This window comes from Chelonoidis abingdonii, chromosome 4 (assembly GCF_003597395.2).
Source record: "Chelonoidis abingdonii isolate Lonesome George chromosome 4, CheloAbing_2.0, whole genome shotgun sequence".
NCBI lineage: Eukaryota > Metazoa > Chordata > Testudines > Testudinidae > Chelonoidis > Chelonoidis abingdonii.
Window position 1 is genome coordinate 27100199 of NC_133772.1, and position 20847 is coordinate 27121045.

General features: G+C 50.7%; 1 protein-coding gene across 1 annotated transcript in view; it reads left to right on the top strand.

Moving 5' to 3' along the window:
- The window catches only part of LMOD1 (leiomodin 1), a 51816-nt gene extending 38225 nt beyond the window's left edge, over positions 1–13591 (top strand). Inside the window, exons 2-3 of the mRNA XM_032764995.2 lie at positions 9400–10932; positions 11994–13591. Of these exons, the coding sequence (XP_032620886.1) occupies positions 9400–10932; positions 11994–12020 (1560 nt within the window). The 3' untranslated portion in view covers positions 12021–13591. The remainder of the gene's footprint in view (positions 1–9399; positions 10933–11993) is intronic.
- The last annotated feature ends 7256 nt before the right edge of the window (positions 13592–20847 follow it).

Sequence of the window (20847 nt, forward strand, 5' to 3'; positions counted from 1 at the left end):
TTTATTCTCTCACTAAGGTCTGTTTTCCAGACCTGGAATAATTTCTGTAGCTAAACAGCTCTTTTAAAAGTGTGGGCACAAGAACTAGACACAGCATCTAGTAAGGATCTTGCTAGTGCAGTATTCAGTAGTGATAACACCACCCCTACTTCTGCTTGGATTGTAGTTGCTTCCTTAGCCACCTCACTGCACTGGGGCCAGGAGCTCCCAGTACGGTGCTGTGGCCACAGGGGTAATGAGGAATCTCACATAGGATAGGAGGGGTGATTTTCCCTCTGTATTTGGCACTGGTGCTACTGCTGCTGGAATCCTGTGTCCTGTTCTGGTGCCCACAATTCAAGAAGTGTGTTGATAAATTGGTGAGGGACCATGAGAATCATTAAAGGGTTAGAAAACCTGCCTTCAAGTGCTGGGGCAGGTCTACATTCAAAACAGTGCATTGGCAAGCTGTTCTGCTGTAGTGCTTAAGTGAAGAAGCTCCTATGCTGATGTAAGAACTTCTCCATCAGCATAGTTACTCCACCTCCCCGAGAGGAGGCAGCTGTGTGGAGGGAGGAGGGATAGCTCAGTGCGTTGTTTGAGCATTGACCTGCTAAACCTAGAGTTGTGAGTTCAGTATTTGAGGGGGCCATTTGGAGCTTTATTTGGGGATTAGTTCTGCTGTGAGCAGGGGGTTGGACTAGATGCTCTTCTGAGGTCCCTTCCAACCCTGATAATCTATGATGGGAGATGCTCTCCTGCCAAAATAACACTGTCTACATGGGGGTTGAGGTTAATGTAACTACATCACGTGGGGATGGATTTTTCACACCCCAGAGTGATCTGGTTATACCACTATAGGTCTGTAGTGTAGGCCTGGCCAGAGATTCAAGGATCTACTGTGTATTCAGACCGCTGTGTTTCCATCCCAGAGTGACTGATTGATATTTTAGCCACATTGAGGACCTCAGTATTCATGGATTGTCAAACTACCATTGCCAGTTTCCAGAGAGAAATTTTTTTGCACTGGGCACCTCCCACATTGGCCTCTGAAATCTCTAGAGTTGCCTCTTTCTTCCCCTGTTCCCCAGCTCTCCTCAGGCAAATCTAATTACCCTCCCCTCGTGGGTGGCTGTGCTTGGCTTTGGACATTAGGGAAGAATAGTGATTTCAGAGAACTCCAGAAGAAGTGATGTGAAAATCATTTTCGTAGCCATAACTCCAATGATCAGCTTTGCCAGGACAGATACTTCACAGCCAGTTTATGCCTCTTGGAAATGTTGTTGCTTTCCCCAGGACGAATTCCTGAGGCTCTGCTATTGCCAGAGCAAAGAAACTCAAGATGATGCTTATTGGAGTCTTTGTGAAGATGAAACTTGTAGCAGACCCTGCAGTGGGCCCAGGAGTTAAACATGCATGCTGGTATCTGGAAAGATAGGAATGTGATGGAGAACAATGGCAGTTAGGTGTTACTGTGCTGGAAGCGATAGGAACTGTTGCTTCTGTTGCAGATTTGCTAAGCCTGGATCTGCCCCGTGTTCTATTTTGCTCTAGTCTCTTCAGATTTGGGGGAGACCTATCTCCTACTCTTTCTTTCTGCCACTCCCAATGCAGGACGTGTTCCAGCTCCTTCTCTCTCACCATCTTCCTTCACAGCCTCCCTTACTCCAGGGAGTCCTCATTTTTTGCTGCTCAGCCATATGACACCAGGCGGCCTTGGGTCCCAGGTGTGCCCAGACTCTTGCTGATTTGAACGTAAAGGACTTGGAGGGGCTCAAGAGTCTCCAATGTGCCAAGCTGCACTGGCTGAGGTGAGAAAGAAAGAAAGATTTCAGAGCTGCCGGCATGTGGAGTGAGCAGCTGGCACTTGCATAAAGAGCTGAAAAGATCAGGGGAGATGGGATTCCTTCTACTTGAGGCAGGAGGACAAGTGGAACTCCCGGAATGCCAGCTATTACCAGTGCCCATCTGCTTGGGTCACATCAGAGTGTGGGGGACAAACGTTCTTCCAACCCCCACCCATGTCCATGAATACTATTATTATTGATCCATATTTCAGTAGTGCCAAGGGCCTCAGGAGGAGTGGGACCCATTATGCGGGGTACAGACAAACTGGGACACTCCCTGCCCCAAGACACTCACAAGACAAAACAGGTGAACACAAAGAGACAGACAACCAATGTGCAAATGGCTAACTCAACCTGACCCAGGAGATCAGAGTATCCTTGGTCATGTAATACTATAGACTGGGTCATAAAAGTATCTCCCAGCATCATGCCCCATGTAGCTAGGTGATATGGCTGTGTAGGGGCTCAGTGGGGGTGGAGGCCGGGTGGTATGGCTGTGTAGGGGCTCAGTGGGGGTGGAGGCCGGGTGATATGGCTGTGTAGGGGCTCAGTGGGGGTGGAGGCCGGGTGATATGGCTGTGTAGGGGCTCAGTGGGGGTGGAGGCCGGGTGATATGGCTGTGTAGGGGTTCAGTGGGGTGGGTTAACCACACCAGTGACAGTGCCACACCAAAGTGCAATGAGTGAGGGAGTTCCCATCCACTCAAACACTGTTGTAATAGGAATGTGGTGCTGTCCTGACTATGGCTTCCCTGGGATAACAGTGTCTCTGAGACTGCACTGTTCTTGTACTAATGCTCCCAGCGAGAGGAAGTCCCTGCACTTGTGCACCTGCCATCTACATGTGTGATGAGCCTGAGGCTTATTCCACCTCATGTAACAGGACACAGGAACGCCTCCTGAGCTATGCAGCGAGACACAGGCTGGGGCGCTGGGTGATGTCCTAGTGTCTGGGGGATACTCGCAATAATGGGGACATGGGGTAGTAGCTAAAGCCAAGGAGGCAGGGTCTCTGCCAAGAGGAAGAGGCTGGAGGAGCAGTGGTTCATGGAGGGGTAGTTCATTACCGGGAGGCTGGAGAGGGTGAATGGAGTTGCTGTGGAGAAGGGAAGGTGTTTCTCTGGCAAAGGGTGGTGTTGGAGATGGGACATTGTGGATAGAGCAGGAGAAGAGGATTCCTGAGGCAAAAGAGAAGCATTTACTGAGGATGGGGCTGGTACCAAGGGGAGCAAAGGGATCATATTACCATGCAAGTGCCCCTCACTGGGAAGCTGGGACAGGATCGGTGTACGATGGCTGCGGGAGAACTCCTGGGCCTGCTGCTGAGATCCCTGATTTGAAGACAAGAATGAGCCTCATTTGCTTCTGCTTGAAGCAAAGAAAGTGTCTGGCAGCAACCAACATGGATTAGTCATTTTTGTTCCAGAGATGGAGATATCACCACCTATATCTCAGAAAGGGGCTCTCGCCTTGATTGAGGGGAAATGTCATCACCCAAGGTGAGCTCAAGCTGCCTGCTCCCAGCAGCTGCATCCAGAATTAGAAGGCGGAGGAGCTGGGCTGCAGGTTGGTGAAGCCCCAAGGCTGCCTCCCTGAGCAGCTAAGCATCTCCTCTCCCAGGTGGGTGGCTGCAGGGGCTAGTTTGCATTCCAGGCTGGAGCACATGGAATTGGCAGGAGGAGCTGCTGCGGGGCTGTTGCTCAGTCTGGTGTATGCACTTCTGCTCCTTGTTTAGATCTGAGATGAGCAGCCAAGAAGTCTCTAAATGAAGTAAACAGAACTCCCATCCCAAATGGCATCTGTGTGTGCTCCAAGTACAAACAGTTTCCAAGGGCAGCTCCACACGCACTTAGAGCCAGGCCAGATTTTTCCACAGAAAAACGTCTGTCTTTGTGGAATTCACTTAACCCTGGGTTTGCGAACTGCACACTGCACAGCAGGGAAACAGTTGGGATGGAGATGGGCCGGAGTCAGAGCCGAAGATCTCTGCAGGCAGGGGCGTTCACAGCTGGGGGCTGGCCCATTATACAGAAGGGGAACAGTGTTGACTGCAAACTTCCACAGAGGTCTTTGGACTGGGATTTTGTGCTGGCCCATCTCCAGGTTCTGGGCTTTGGTTGCAGTTCAGTGCCAGCAGCTCTGGAGTTCCCTGCAGCTGAGAACACTATTGGCAGGTTCCTACATCAGAGCAGGACAGAGCCTCATTTCTTCTCCTTTTCCCTACACCTCAAAGGGCCCCCGGTGATGGTGCTGCCTCTGCCAACTCCTCCACACCACTCTGTTCAGAAACAAATCTGTGGTGTTGCCAAGTCCTCTGGGGCATGCTTTTCTCCCCCCCTGCAGCGCTAAGCCCTGCGGGCCAGAACAGGAAGGGGACCCAGGTTAATTCATGTAGGTAAAGCTCTGAGCCCAGCTGAGCACCTACCTGTGTGGTGGGGGTGACTCCCTGTTAGCTATAGTGCAAGGCAATGTTCCTCTTTGCCTGTTGTCAGACAGAAAACCTTTCCCACCTCGCCACTAGGCTCAGCCCGCTCTGTTCCCTTCTGAACTCTTAGAGGAGGCAGAAACTCTCCCAGGATCAATGAGTGACACACAGATCTGATCCCACCCCTCATAAGCTACCTGATGCACAAAGACAGAACCAAACTAACTGCAGTGGATCCCAAGGAGCAGTCCCACTGCACTTTGTGAACCACGGGAGAGTACAATGCAGGTTAAACTAACAGGCCTTAGGCCCAGAATTGACAGGAGGATTTTAATTCACCCAACAAACAAACAACCCAAGCCACCCCTCCAAATGTGGCCTCCAAGTGACAGAGGCTGGGGTGCTGTGCAAGCGCTGAGCAGTCTGATCATGGGGTTCCAGGGAGCTGTAGAACAGCTGTCCTGGGTGTTTGCTTTGAGTAGACTGGCTGTGTTGTGTCTCTGTGAGGCACATAAAGAATAGAAGACAAATCCTAAGCCACAAGAAAACAAACACACCAGGAGAGGTTATTTGAGTCAAATGGAGATCCTCCAGGATGTGGAAATCTAACCCTCATTAAGCCAATGAAAAAGAGCCTAAACAACATCAGGATATTTGTACAAGAAAATAGGGAGGCTAAGATGGGTTTTGAAGAGCAAACAATAAACACAAACTACAAGAAATTCTTTAAGTGTGTCAGAAGCAGGAAGCCTGCAAAAACAACAGTGTGTCTGCTGGATCACCAGGGGTTAAAAGGACTAGGAGCAACTAAGGAAGATAAGGACGTTGGTGAGAAGCAGCATAATTTCTTTGCATCAGTCTTCCCTGTGGGGAAAGTTGGGGAGATTCCTACTACAAATACACTCTTTCCTGGTAATAAAGATGAGATACTATCAGAGAATGAGGAGTCAGAAGAGGACAGACTGGGAAAAAATAGATACATTCAAAAGTGGTATGGCAGCCTCATATTACAACTCTAGTTGATCTACCCAGATGAACATGTGCCAGACTGCTGTGGGGGAGCCACCCACTTAATCCCGTGTTTCTTTAGCTTGGTGGGGCTGGGCACTGTTAGGCCCTGCTCTAGGCATGCACTCCAGCATGGAAGCTTGGAATATTTATAAAAGGTTCTAAAGGCAATCTAAGGAATTACAGACCAATGAGCCTTACATTTGTACCTGGTAAATTGGTTGAAATTATGATCAAACATAGAATAATAAAATTGTAAGATCACGCTACATATAAGATCTAAGCAGCACTGCATCCTTTCTGCTAAGGAAAATCATGTCTCACTAATCTATTAGAAAACTTTGAAATTGTCAGTAAAGTAGTCGATAAAGGAGAACTGGTTGACAATTTAAACTTTCAAAGGCTTTTGACAAGGTCCTACACAAAAGGCAACTAAAGAAGCTAGCTAGTCATGCAATGAAAGGAAAGTATTGTCGTGGATCAAAACAAAGAATAGAACTAACTGACCATTTTCATTCTGACAAAAAGTGAATAGTGAGAGCCTGACATTCTGTACTAGGCCCTGTCTTGTTCACTATATTTATTAATGAGCTGGAAAGGGGCATGAGCAGTGAATATGACACAGAATTCTTTAGGTCAGTGGTTCCCAAATTTGTCCCACCACTTGTGCAGGGAAAGCCCTGGTGGGCCGGGCCAGTTTGTTTACCTGCCACGTCTGCAGGTTCTGCCGATCATGGCTCCCAGTGGCTGTGGTTCGCTGCTCCAGGCCAATGGGAGCTGCTGGAAGCGGCGCGGGCCGAGGGACATACTGGCTGCCACTTCCAGCACAAGCAGCGGATCAAGTTGAGGAACCACTGCTTTAGGTTAATCAGGATCACAGAGAACTGTGAGGAACTTTCAAAGAGACCTAACAAGCTAGGGGAATGGGCAACACCATGGCAAATTAATTTCAGTGTCAATAAATGCAAAGTAATGCCCACCGTAGCGGAAAATGTGAAGTACTCATGTACCTTTCAGACTGCTATACTAACTGCATAATGTCAGGAATAGGACCTGGATGTCATTGCCGAAGCTCAATGAGATTTTGGCTCAACATCCATCTGTCATCAAAGAAGCAAACATAATGTTAGGAGACATAAGCAACGGGATGGAGAATAATACATAAAGTATCATAATGTCATTATAGAAATCAAAAGTGCTGCCTCATTTTCAAACTGTTTGCAGCACTGATCTCTCCATCTCCAACAGGATATTGCAGAACCAGAGAGCATTCAGAGAAGGGCAACTAGAATGATGAAGGGCCTGGAAAAATTCTCCTATGAAGAAAGATTGAAAAGTTTGTGATTGCTTCATAAGAAAGGCAATGAGGATAGGAAAAAATGATTAGCCTAGAGAAGGGAGATTGGGAGCTTCTTTTGTCCCTTCTCATAACAGAAGAACAAGGGGACGCAATTAAAATGAAAGGTGAGAAATTTAAAACTGATAATAGGAAATATATTTTCACACTACATGTAATTAGACTGTGGAACTCACTAGATTTTAGTCCATTTAATGTGTACCAGGTTAATTTGATATCATTCTAGTTTTATAATCAAAATGTGGTGCGGTTCCAAATCAAACGCCTTACAGAAGTGTAGGTAAATTACATCAACACTAAATTACATCAACACTATTATTATCAACCAAACTTGTCATCGCCTCAAAAAAAGATAGTTTGGCAGGATCTATTTCTATAAACCCATGTTGTTTTGGCATTAATTATATTAGTTAGTTAGTTAGTATCCTCTGGCATTTGGGGCAGCGATGAAGCTCCTCCACTCCTGTCTGTTTCTGGCAAGTCTTTCAATGGTTCCCCAGCTGTGCCCCAGGTTTTTCAGCTCAGGTTCCACAGCTCTTTGCCATGTTGTTTTCAGGTGGCCTCGTTTTCGCTTGCCTTCAGGTGTCCAGCTTATTGCTACTCTGGTGATGGAATCAGTTTCCATCTAAAGCACATGGCCAATCCATCTCCAACGCCTCCTGGCAATGATAATGCTAATATTTTCTTGGCTGCACTATGTGAATAGGTCTTGGTCTGAGATTGTTCTGGGCCAACAGATAGGGAGGATTTTTCTGAGGCAGCTTGTGTGGAATGAAGACAGTTTGGGCATGTCATACTTTCTCATTCCCCAGCATTCTGCACTATAAAGTATAAACACAGCTCTGATAAATCTTGAGTTTGGTTTTGGTGTTGTATTTTGATGATTTCCAGACTGTATTTAAGCTCCTGAAGGTGTTCCTGGCTTTACTGATTCTGTTCTGGATGTCCTGGCTTGTTCCACCATCCTGGCTGATGGTGCTGCCCAAGTATGTGAATGTTTCGACATTGGTGAGAATATAATCCTCTATCCATACTGGTGATGGTGAGGCAATATTAAGGGTCATGATATCTGTCTTATTATGGTTGATTTTCAGTCCGATTTGCTAGCTGAATGTATTGAGTCAGGTTGTTTTTTCTTGTATATGGTGTTGGATATGTGATAGGAGAATATGATCTGTGAAGTCCAGGTCTTCAAGGGATAAGAAGAGTGTCATCTATGCCTCTTGGCATGTCTTCTGTTGTGCGCCGCACTACCCAGTCAATGGCAATGCTGAAGAGGATTGCAGACATGATACATCCTGACATACTCTTGTTTTGACTTCAAAACAGCTCACTGTGATCAACATTGCATGTAAAGTTGAAATAGAAGCTTTTGGTGATGTTGATTATACGGAGAGGAATTCCATATGCCTGCAGAATACACCATAGGCTGGTCCTCTGAATGCTATCAAAAGTCTTCTCAAAGTCTATGAAGTTTATGTAGAGTTGCCATTGTCATTCTGAGCATTGTTCTATTATGTTTTGTAGAGTGAGGATCTGGTCCGTCCATCCACTCTTTCCAAAAACCAGCTTTCTCTTTCTGAGAATGCTATCAGCTGTTTCTGATATACACTGGACTATGATCTTACACAATACCTTGCTTGGCACAGATAAAAATGTTATACCATGCCTGTTATTACAATCACTCAGAGCATTTTTCTGTGGTATCTTCAGTATAACCCCATTGGTCCACTCATCTGGCACTTTTTCCCTTTCCTAGACTGATGTAAACAGAGGGGTCAGGATAGATGCTGCTAACTCAGGATTTACCTTGAACAATTCTGCATTCAAGTTGTCCTTGCCAGGAGCTTTCCCATTTTTTAAGGATTTGATGGCATCGATGATCTCTTCCTTAGTTGGGGTGTCTGTGTTGATATCAAGATCTTCTTCTGCCTTCCAGACGTTTGTTTCCTCTTTGCTCCCTGTTCAGCAATCCTTTGAAGTGCTCTCTCCAGCATATTTCTTGTTCTTTTTCTGTTGTCAGTGGGTGGACTTGTTTGTTGCTGATGAGTGTGTTTGTTGGTGTGTGACGTTTGCACTGATAAGTCACATCATTTTTTAAACAGTTCCTTGTTCACCACGAGTAGCTTCATCCTCTGCTTGTGTTCCAGATTATCAATATAATGTCGTTTGTCCACTCTCACAAGATGTGTGACCTCCTGGTGTGCCCTGCTATACTGCTTGTGGTATTTGTCCTTTAGCTTCTGGGATTTTGTGTCTAAAACTTTTTTCTTCAGAGCTCGTCTGGTTTCTGTGGCATTCCATGTGCTGGGTGTAATCCACTCCTTCCTTCTCTTCTGCCTGTAGCCTAGACAAGCTTCACTGCTCTGTTTATAGATTGTTATTACTTTGTCCCACTTCTTGTTGATTCCCTCATCTGCATTCCCCTCCTCTTCATCGTCTGCAAGTGCCTGAAGCCTGTTCTTTAACTGTAAAATGAAGGCTTTCTGTATTTCAGGGACGTTTAACTTGTTAACATGATAACGTCTATGTCCCTTGTTTGGTGGACCCACACTTCTCAGTTTTAGCTTGATGAAGGCTGTCACAAGGTGGTGGTCACTGCCAACATCTGCACCCCTTCTAAATTTCACATTTGCCAGTGAGCATCACCATTTGCCATTGATCATCATATGATCAATCTGATTCTTATCCCTGCCATTTGGAGAACACCATGTCAGCTTGTGAATTTCACAGAGTTGTATCTAATAGTTTGCTGTTTCTTTCTCTGATTTTCTTTCTCATTAGGAAGGGATGCCAGCAGAGAGGAAGAGAGACCCCAGGAACCTGGAAGGAAAGGGCAAGGAAGCTCGTTCCCAAGACCTTGTCAGGAAACGAGACTTTGATCTAGGAAAAGAACGTAACAAAGGAGAATGTGCTCAAAAAACAAGTTACAAGGGGAAGGAAGAATTAGAGAGTAAATGCAATGAAAAACCCAAAGGAGAAAAGGCCCTCAAGGACAAAGACAAGGCCATTGACAAAAAACTCATAGGAAAGGACAGAAAGGTAGTAGAGAAGAGTGCAGCACCAAAGAAAGAGCTAGGAAAGGACAGAAAGGAAGAAGAGAAGAGTGCAGCACCAAAGAAAGAGCTAGGAAAGGACAGAAAGGGAGAAGAGAAGAGTGCAGCACCAAAGAAAGAGCTAGGAAAGGACAGAAAGGAAGAAGAGAAGAGTGCAGCACCAAAGAAAGAGCTAGGAAGAAATAGAAAAGGAGAAGAAAAGAGAGAAAAGGAGAGTAAAGAAGAAGAAAGGTGTTCAGCTTTAAAGAAATACTCAAAGGTTGATGGTAAGGAGAAATCACTAACAGACTCCAAAGATGTCACTGAGGAAAAGGCTCCTCCAGCACCAGAGACAGAGCCTAAACAGATCCCAGAAAACAGCTCCTCAAAACCTGTGGATAGCCCCCCAAGCCAGACCAATGAAGAGGAAGAAGCAGCTTCCAGTATCTTTGATGAGCCCTTAGAAAGAGTGAAGAATAATGATCCAGAGATGAAGGAAGTCAATGTCAATAACTCCGACTGCATCACCAGTGAAATCCTGGTGCGCTTCACAGAGGCCTTGGAATTTAACACCGTGGTCAAAGTGTTTTCACTGGCCAATACCCGAGCTGATGACCATGTAGCATTTGCCATCGCCATTATGTTGAAATCAAACAAGACACTAACCAGCATCAATCTGGACTCTAACCACATCACAGGTAAAGGGATCCTGGCCATCTTCCGTGCCCTGCTGCAGAACAACACCCTGACAGAGCTGCGTTTCCATAACCAGAGACACATCTGCGGGGGGAAGACAGAGATGGAGATAGCCAAGCTGCTGAAGGAGAATACCACCCTCCTGAAACTGGGCTATCATTTTGAACTGGCAGGTCCCCGCATGACAGTCACAAACCTGCTGAGTAGGAACATGGACAAGCAAAGGCAGAAACGCCTACAGGAACAGAAGCAGGTTCAGGAACGTAGTGAGAAGAAGGACCTGCTAGAGGTGCCAAAGGCAGGCGGCTTGCTAAAGGCGTCCCCCAAGCCTTCGCCACAGTCATCCCCAAAATCTTCCCCGTGGTCTTCCCCTAAAAGTTCTCCTAAGAAGGGTGGGCCTCCAGCTGCACCTCCCCCACCCCCACCTCCACTAGCTCCACCCCTGATCAATGAAAATATAAGGAATTCTCTCTCTCCAGCCACCCAGAGGAAGATGGTGGAGAAGGCACTTCCTGCTCAGGAGAAGAACTCAAGGGACCAGCTGTTGGCGGCCATTCGATCCAGCAATGTCAAACAGCTAAAGAAGGCAAGTGAGAAACAAGGAGCTGGGATCTCCACAGAACATTACCAGGTTCATTGGGTGACCCAAGATTTCAGGTCTAGCTTTAGATTCCGACAGCACCCCCTCCCCCTCACGTGTTTGAGTCCAAGCACATTTGGACACCACGTTCATGTCACCTGAGTACTGAATAAAGGGAGGCTAACCTGCTTTGGAGTGTGCTAGCCAATCAGAAACAATCTCTGAAATGGAATTCTGGCACGTTAGTCAGTTCCCTAGATCCTCTTGCCATTTGCCTCGGCAAAGCCTGGTAACCCCAAAGCAACTGGCTGAAGGCTCCTGAGCAGTTTTGCTGTATTCTTTTCAGTAGCCAAATTCTGGTCTCACCCGTTTAAGTCAATGGCTAGTTGCTGGGGGACCAAGGTTTGGCTTCAGATGAGTTTAATAGCCTGAAACTTCCTGTGAGTCACCAGCCGACAATGGTGACTCTAGGGCATTTCTACAGTCTGAGGTTGAGGATTTTCTACAACTTCTCCCTCAATAACCCAGCCACAGATAACTGGGCATGTGCCATGGGACTCAGCTGAGCCAGGTGTTAGTGGGGTGAACATCTGTCTTTTTCGCCATCTCAGCCCAGTGCCGATGTCTGAACCCAGGTGATACACAACAGGCTCTGTCTGGCTCAATGTGAGGACAGAGATCTCCTGTTAGTGTCAAATGTGAAGGCTGGTGACTCAGGTGAATAGTAATGGGGTGCCCAGGGCATGTCTCTCAGCAGTGGCTTGGGGAATTGCAAGCCCCACCTGAGTTGCCCATATTGCAACTGGTTTTCTGGCATCAGTGAGAGGCACAGACTGAATGGACCATGGAGACTGAACTCCCCTTGACCCTCTTGAGCTGGGACAGGGAAAAGAGCCCTTAGCTGCTGCTGCTGCCTGCCCACTGGAGAGAGAGTCACTCCCCATGGCTACTAATGCAACACCTGGCTCACACTCAATTCATTTAAAAACAAACAAGCCCAACCCATTCCAGTAACCCCTTGGTTCCAGTCCTGTGCCGAAGGGTAACCAACCCTTTTATCTTGGCAGGTGGAGGTCCCAAAACTATTGCAATAGAACGTGGAAGCTGGATCTCCTGCATGGATGAGACCTGTGGCAGAAAATAGGACGTTAGCCTTTCTTATGACTGTTTACATGACCAGTCCTTGGGGACTCTGCAATGGCCACCTGCCTGCCCCAGAGCTGGAGGAGCAGTGTTCTCTGTGGGGTCCAACTGAGGGGGCCAGCCCTGAGAAGGGCCCTGGGGTCATTAGATGGTGTGCGGCAGACCTGGTATTCATTTTTACAATTTAAAAAATCTTAAAGCTCTTTCTTTTAGCCAGCACCAGCGTGCGACGTGCCAATGCAAGATGGGGGCAGGGTTGCAAGAATGGGGGGAGGGTGTTTGTTCCTGTTGCTGCTGACAGAGTTTGGAGCATGAGTAGTTACCAAGTGCAGCAGATGCAGGATGGACGTCCCTGAATGTCTGGGTCCACATCTCCAGAACTGCGTGGCTCTGCCAATACAGAACAGCACACGGACAGCAACCTACACCCCAAAAAGCCTTGCTTTGCTCTTGGCTTGGAGGCTGTCGGGCAGAACTGGCAGCGGGACATTGTCTAGAGTGATGCAGAACCAAACTCAGGAGAATGCTTGGGGCAGAAATGAATTGCCACCTCTCTGTGGGTTCAGGATCTCCAGTGCCCTGAAAAGGAAAAGGGAGCATACGATGCAAGGGGAGAGATACTGACTGCTACAGACAGTTAGTATTGGCTGAATGTGTTGGGGGGGCTGGGGAGATACACCTGATGCTGATATTTTGTGCAAAGAAATAACTGAAATGTGCAGAGGGCTGGCCCAGAGATGTCACCTCCCCTCAATATCTTCAGGGCTCAGTGGAGCCACTGTCTACTGCCATGCTTTACATGACTGATCCTGCTGTCACTGTGCTGCTGCCCTTAGTGCTGGACACGCATGGGATGGGGCTTTGGGACTGGCAAGCAGAAAGCAGGGTTTTTGCTGAGAGAACACTGATCCTGGTTTTCAGACCCAGCTGTCCTTGAGGGAGGCACTGGGAAGGATGTGCTTGGCCTGCAGGCTGTAGCCTAGCATGCCCAGAGCCCTCACTTTGCATGTGACATGTGTGTGCTCTAGCTCAGCTTTGTCAATGGCCGTGGGGCTGTGCGTGCTCCCCACACACCTGCCCTTCAGCAGAGCACAATGGAGGGCAGGTTCAGAGGTGGCACCAGCACATGTACCTCAAGGGCAGCCCAGCCTGGCTGGCGCATGCTCTGCTTTTCTCGGGGGTGCAGGCAACTGGATTTGTCTCGCTATTGGTTTCACAGACTGTAACTTTCCAAGGAGGCTCTGAACTCCCAGGAGATTTACGCGACCTTAGCACAGGAACAGCTGCAGATGCAGTGCTGCTTTCCAATGGCCCCTAACCCTCTGGAAGAAATAGCTCAGGGTTAATGCTGAAAGTTGCTTGTTGTGCACCACTCAGTGTGGAGTGAATAAGTGTGTGAGGATGAGGGGCCTGTGTGCCAGTGGAGGGGGGTGTCTGTCAGTGGAGCAGAGAAGGGTGGGGTCTGTGCTGGGCAGGGGAGCAGGAGGGTGGGTCCTGTGCTGGTGGAGCAGAAGCAGGGGAGTCTGCGCCAGTAGAGAAAGCATGGAGGTCTGGCTCAGTGGCTTGGGGGAGCGGGGTGGTGCCAGAGGAGCAGAGGAGGGGCTGGGCCTAAGGAGCGGGAGGAGGGTGGTCTGTGTCAGAGGAGTGGGGGAGGGGGCTGGGCCTGAGGAGCAGGGTGAGGGTCTGTGTCAGAGGAGCAGAGGGGGGGCAGCACCTGAGGAGAGAGGGGAGGGTCTGTGTCAGAGGAGCAGGGCAAGGGTCTGTGTCAGAGGAGCAGTGGGGGCTGCGCATGAGGAGCTGGGGAGGTCTGCGTCGGTGTAGCAGGGAGGTCTAGGGAATCACACCCTGGGGTCTGCCCTTGTGTGCCCCATGCCTACCTGTCCATGCCCATTCTCTGGGCTCATTGCTTTGCATGCCTTTAAATCCCATTTGGCCAAATGCTGTGTCATTTTCACAGTAGACCAGGTACCCTCAGCCACCATTGTTGGGGAGAGGGGGCCCTGAGAACTGCTGTCTTGGAGGGGAGGGCAATTCCCTGCTGAGCTGTTCTTGCCAAAGCACAGGGCAGGGCCCCAGTGGAGCACTGTCCCAGGCCCAGGCTGTTCTCAGAGCCCCATCAGATGGCCAACAATGAGAAAGCAGGGGGCTGTTGACGTGCTGCTGGCCTGTGGCCCTCCTGAGCCTGGGTGAGATGAACTGAGGGGCGACAATGCATCAGCATGAGGGAAACCTCCCACTGCTCAATGTCACAACATAGCACCTGACTCCACAGGCACTGGCTTCTTCCTTGCCCTGGGGGGTGCTCAACCCCTGATCTGCCCCAGGCCCTGCCCCCACTCCACGCCTACCCCCGCCCTGTCTCTTCCCACCCAGTTCTGCCCCCACTCCCAAGCACACCCTGTCCCTGCTCCTCCCACTCCCCCAGAACCTCCTGCACACCACAGAACAGCTGATTGCAGTGAGCGGGCGGCGCTTGGAGGGAGGGGGAGGAGTTGATCGGCAGGGCAGCAGGTGGGTGGGAGGTGCTGGGTGGGGGGAAGAACTGGTTGCTGGTGTTTGCTGAGCATCCACTAATTTTTTTCCATGGGTGCTTCTGCCCTGGAGCCTCCAGCCCTGGAGCACCGATGGAGTCAGCGCCTATGCCTGACTCACCTGCTGGTGCCTGTAGCTGCACCCAAGTCCAGAAGCCATCTCAGGTCCTGCAAGCCCCAGTTTCTGAAAGGGGGCAGCAGGCGTGGCCAGCCCAAGGCACAGCTCTGCCAATGTGTTGATCAATATGCAAGTGTGCTCAGCTGGGGCCTCGTCTGCCTTGCTGTGCTTGGTCGCCAGGGACTGGGCCTTTGCAGCTGCTTGATACGGCCAAGTGTGAGCGCAGTGGGCTCAAGGCGTGGTGCAGGCCCAGATGCTGCATGGTGCAGTAGCACAGTAAGCTGGGCAGGGCCCATGAAAGCAGAACGCCAACCATGGGCACTGGCTGTTATGAAGCAGCACTGGAAGGGCTCTGTTCTCACTTCTCCATGCTGATGGATAAATACATAAGACTGGTGTAGTTGTTCTGCCATTGGACAGTGGGAATGTGCTGCAGCGAGCTTGGGCTCTCACACACTGCACAGGCAGGCTGCCAAGCATGACTTGCTCCAAGCATGGCTTGCTTGCTGCCAAGCATGACCTGAGGAGCAAATGGCCCTCCAGGCTGTCCAATGAGAAATGAAAGCACTGTGCTTTCAGGTCTGACCAACACCCCAAGTTCTCATGTCAGTGTCAGACACATAACACCTGCCTCCTTCAGGGCTTTGTGGCAGCTGCCCTCTTGGCTGACATCAGCAATCAACCAGGGATCTCCAGAGTTGAGAGCCTGAGCTAGGTTTTGGCACTGGGAGTTGCAACTATGGTGATCAGATGTCCCGATTTTATAGGGACAATCCCGATTTTCAGGTCTTTTTCTTATATAGGCTCCTATTACCCCCCACCCCGTCCCGATTTTTCACACTTGCTGTCTGGTCACCCTGCTTACACCCAAGCTTGCTAGGCAGCTGGATGAACCTGACCCTAGCTTGGCCAAACAAGGTGCTTCAGAGCAGCACAAGCTCCCATTCCCCACCCCCTAGACTAAGCATGTTGATACTGCATCCATCTGAGACCCCACGTCAGGTCTGGGGGATCTCAACAAGTGCCAATCCCTGATCTCCCTGTGGCCTGACAGAGCAAGACCCAGTCACTGAGCTGGCCCAACACCCAGTGATGCTCATGAGTAACCCACTCAAAAGACCTGCCAGCAGCATCTTGAAGATGTGGGGGACAATGTTGCATGCTCTGCTACTGCACAAAGTACAAGTTACCTGCCCATCCCATGCTCTGAGCTGTCTTGCCCCATTGTCTCAAAGGCACAGGCAGTGTGTGCCAATGAATAGCGTAGACCTCAGAGCCAGGAACAGCTCAGTTCTAACCCACCAGTGATATTGACTCCCTGTAGCCCTAGCAAAGTAACGTAACCTCGCTGCTTCAGTATCTCTCGGTATAACAAGGGACTAATGCCCATCTTGGGGGGTGGGGAGCATTTCATTAGTGTCTGCAAAGGGCTTTTTGAGTGCTGGAGATGCTGATTTATAAACAAGCCAAGTCATGTTCCCCCAGAACCACCCAGTGGGGGCTTCATCCTGCCTTGCAGGAAGGGAAGGACATTGTGGAGAATACATTGAAAAGTGTGAAGCTACAAGCAAACACTGCAGCTGTTCTCAGCTCTGTCCTCTGTGATGGTAAAACCTGTTTGCACCATGTACAACATCACCCACTGTGTCACTAATAAAGCTCACCAAACACTGCCTGTGATCAATATGGATGGCTCTGGGGTTGGGGGAAAACAGCCCACCTGGGGCTTGCTGCAGAGTTGACCAGAGCAGGGCAGCTCTGCAGCAGCAGGACTCCTGCCTTTGGCTGCTGGTGAAGATTGGCCCTGGCTGTGGGTGTGCCAGTGGCACTAATGGTAATGTGACTGGCCTGGGTTGGAATTAAACCACCACGGAGAATTTGCACCAGAGGGAACTATTGCATCTATGTACATGGCTGATTTGGGAACACATTGTTCCTTGTGTAAATAGATGTTTAAATGGGAATTCTGCTGCTCCTGCTGGTTGTTGGAAGGAAACTCCTTCTCCTGATGGGGGATGCTGAGGGTTTCAGGCACATTAAGATAAATGCTCAACTGCTGGGAAAGTCCAGAGTTGCTGGGCAAACCTCCCAGAGCAGAGCAACTAACCACTGCAAAGTAAAGGACAGTGACTGGAGGCTCTGGCCTGAGTCGCTCCTTGTTTGTCCAGTGCAAACTGGGGGTAGGGTTACCAACTTTCTAGTCACACAAAACTGAACACCCTAGCTCTGCCCCTGCCCTGAGGCCCCACCCCCCGCTCACTACATTCCCCTTCCGTCCGTGGCTTGCTCTCTCCCACCCTCACTCACTTGCACTGGGCTGAGGCGAGTTGAGATATGGGAGGTGGTGAGGGCTCTAACTGAGGGTGCAGGCTCCGGGGTGGGGCCAGAAATGAGGGATTCAGGGCACAGGCGCCAACTTTTTTTTCTCTAGTGGATGCTTGTGCCCCCGGCCCTGCCCTTGCCTTGACTCCACTCTGCGCCAAAGTCTCCGCCCTAACTCTGCCCCTATTGGATCCCTCCCCAAATCCCGGCACCACCTCCTCCCACAAGCGTGCCACATTCCCCCCTTCCCTCCCAGGCTTGCTGCACGAAACTGCTGTTTTGTGGCGCAAGCACTGGGAGGGAGGGAGGAGAAGCAGTGTGTTCAGGGGAGGAGGTGGAGCAGAGGCGGAGGTGAGCTGGAGTGGCGGAGCAGGGAGCTGCCGATGGGTGCAGAGCTTCCACCAATTTTTCCCCATGGGTGCTCCAGCCCTGGAGCACTCACGGAGTCGGCACCTATGATTCCGGGTGCGAGATGGAGCTCTGGGCTGGGGCAGGGAGTTGGGCTGTGGGAGGGGGTGAGAACTCCAGCTGGGGGTGTGGTCTCTGGGGTGGTGGGCTGGAGATGAGGGGTTTGGGGTGTAGGAGGGTGCTCCAGGTTTGGAGGTTGGGGCTCAGGGTTGGGGCATGGGCTTATCTCAGGCAGCTCTCAGTCAGTGGGGCTATGGCAGACTGCCTGCCTCTCCTGGCACCGTGCTGCATGGTGCCCTGGAAACAGCCAGAAGGTCCAGGTCTTAGGTGGGGGGGAGCAGGAGGCTCTACGTGCCACTCTTGCCCACAGGCACCTCCCCCCAAGCTCCCATTGGCTGGTTCCCAGTGCTTGGGGCGGGGACAGGGCACACAGAGCCCCACGCCCCCGCCTAGGACCCGGACCTTTTGGCAGCTTCTGGGGCGCCGCGTAGCACAGTGCCAGGATAGGTAGGGACTAGCCTGCCTTAGCGCTGCAGCACCAACCAGACTTTTAACGGCCCAGTCGGCGGTGCTGACCAGAGCAGCCAGAATCCCTTTTCGACCGGGTGTTCTGGTCAAAAACCGGACACCTGGTCACCATAGGGCCACACTCGCCGCTGACTCCAGTGGAGAGTCTCCAGTGAAACCCAGAAGCAATGAGACTAGCTGGGCCCTCCATACACTTGATGAATGGCAGGGCCAGGCATCGAGGCTGGGTCAAAGCTTCATAAACTCAAAACTGATTTTCCCTGGTAACCTAAGTCCAGCAGATGAATCCAAGTCTGCAGAGCCGAACAGCCAATGGAGGACCAAGCTACAGAACCTCATGGCAGTAGCAGCCTTTCTACAGTGTCCAGGAGGGGCAGAGATTTGGTGCTGAACCTCCTGCAGCTGGGGTGGAGGGTGAAGGTGGGTTGATGACCATCAGGAGGGGAGGCACTATTGTAGCACGGGGCTCTGACTCTGGAGCTTAGAGATCTTCCAGAGAACAGCCAAGGCTGTGGTGTCAACCAGGCGCAAAGCCATCACTGCAGCGTAGCTCCCCCTCCACACAACCCACAGACACCCAGAACACTTGCTGCCAGCACACCCACACACCCTCCTTCCCCACACACCACCCCTCCACCACACACCCTCAGCTGAGAGAACCTTACAGGCAAACAAGCACTTGCCCAACACTGTCCTCTGAGTCCTTTCCAAGCAAGGACAAAGCCACTGCAGAGCTACTCCTCTGCCCCACTGGGACGGCCCATGTGTCAGGAACGCCTCAGCACTGGCAATGGGACCAAAGGCTGAGCCCAAAATATCAGCATGGGCACTTCATCCCCACCCTATGCTGGGAGGAGGCGGCTGACTCCCAAGCCCAGAGTCTGCATCCCACAGCAACACCCCCACCTGACAGGTTAGTCTCAGGATGGCTCACCCTAGCCAATGCGCTCCTAAAGGGCTGGTGGGGGGATGGATCCTTCCTTGTAGGGCTTTTGTATTCTCCAGCACTCACAATGAGGCTGTTGCTACCTGATCGGGCTCTGGGCTTAGCTCACGTATAAGAGAGGAGTTTTCAGAGGGGACCATGGAAAAGGCCCCATTTAACAAAATGCCGGTGGGAACGCCGCATAAGGGTTTGCCATATGGACATCCCAGCACGCACAGACATATGCCTAGGTGTACACATGCACACAGAAACACATATGTGCATCCCCACCTACACCCAGATACTTCCATGCATGTGCGTGCAAACACATAGCCAGCCAGCTCACTGGGAAAGATGGGCTCAGGGCTGCACCAAGCCAGAGGTGCCCCTCCCTGGCCAGGCCTTGCTGCTCATTCAGCTGATCCCTGCAGCAGATGGCTGAGTCAGGCTCATACCCCGCATTAGCTGCAGATGCTGCCGGCTGCTGAATCTGGTTCCAAAGCTGGCTTCTTGGGACCCAGCAAAATGTCTATATTTGGGCATTGTGCACAGAGCTGCCCAAGCGGAGTCTCATTCCTCTGTGCTTCCTAACTCTGGGCAGGCGGCCAGTTCCAGCCCAGCAAGAGTGCTGGGATTTGCTTATTGCACCCACAAGGAAAGAAAACAAGGCCCAACTCGCTCCTGCTGTCCTCGACACAGTCACAGCGCGCCATGGGGATAGGGAGGGCCAGGCCATCACAGGACTTGGGGGGAGGGGGTCCTGGCCATCAGAGACTCCTGGGCGGAGAGGGTCTGGCCATCACAGGCTCCTGGGTGGGGAAGGGTCTTGCCATCACGGAGTCATGGGGCAGGGGACGGGAGGGATCTTGCCATCACAGACCCCTGTCGGGGGGAGCGCTTGGCCATCACAGACTGCTGGGTGGGGGGGGAGCACCTGGCCATCCAGGCTGGTGCGGGGGAGGGCCTGGCCATCATAGGCTCCTGGAGGGGCGGGGAGCCTGGACATCACAGGCTTCTGAGAGGGGCCTGGCCATTGGGGTGGTGGAGAAAGGTAGTGCCCATCTCCTGAGTCCTGTGGCACATAAGTGTAACAGCCTAGAAGGGCAATGGTGGCACATGGCTAGGGCCAGATTAACCCCTCCCTGTTCCTAGGCAAACATACATGTCTGGGCCTTTCTACTGGCCCACTAAGACAGTGGCTCCCAGACATAGCGTAAGAGCAAAGTCTCTACCCAGAGACACTGACACCCCAAAAGCTGCACTGCGCGAAGGGGCACTGATTAGCTTAGCTGGGCCCATGCCCAGCACTCCACCTCCAACTGGTTAATGGTAGGGGTTTTGCTCCACTGGCATCTATTTCCATGATAGCAGCATCTTTCTCAATAGTTTTCTTACGTATCACCAAGTGACCCCCCTCTTTCCCCTTTTCCACAAGGTGATATCCTCTCAAGGGCTTGTCTAGGTACACATTTGAGAGCCATACAGCAGCCAGACCTTCTCAAAGCGTCTGTTGGCCAGTCCTTTGCCATACACCAGGGCTGTCTATGCTAAGAGGCATGGTCCTTGGGTGGTGTATGAGGGAATGTGACATTATGCCCTGTATTCTTCATAGAAATATGACATATGTAAGATGTATTTTTTTTTAGATTCATAGACTCTAAGACTGGAAGGGACCTCGAGAGGTCATCAAGTCCAGTCCCCTGCCGTCATGGCAGGACCAAATATTGTCTAGACCATCCTGGATAGATATTTATCTAACCTACTCTTAAATATCACCAGATATGGAGATTCTACAACCTTCCTAAGCAATTTATTCCAGTGTTTAACCACCCTGACATTAGGAACTTTTTCCTAATGTCCAACCTAAACCTCCCTTGCTGCAGTTTAAGCCCATTGCTTCTTGTTCTATCCTTAGAGGCTAAGGTAAACAAGTTTTCTCCTTTCTC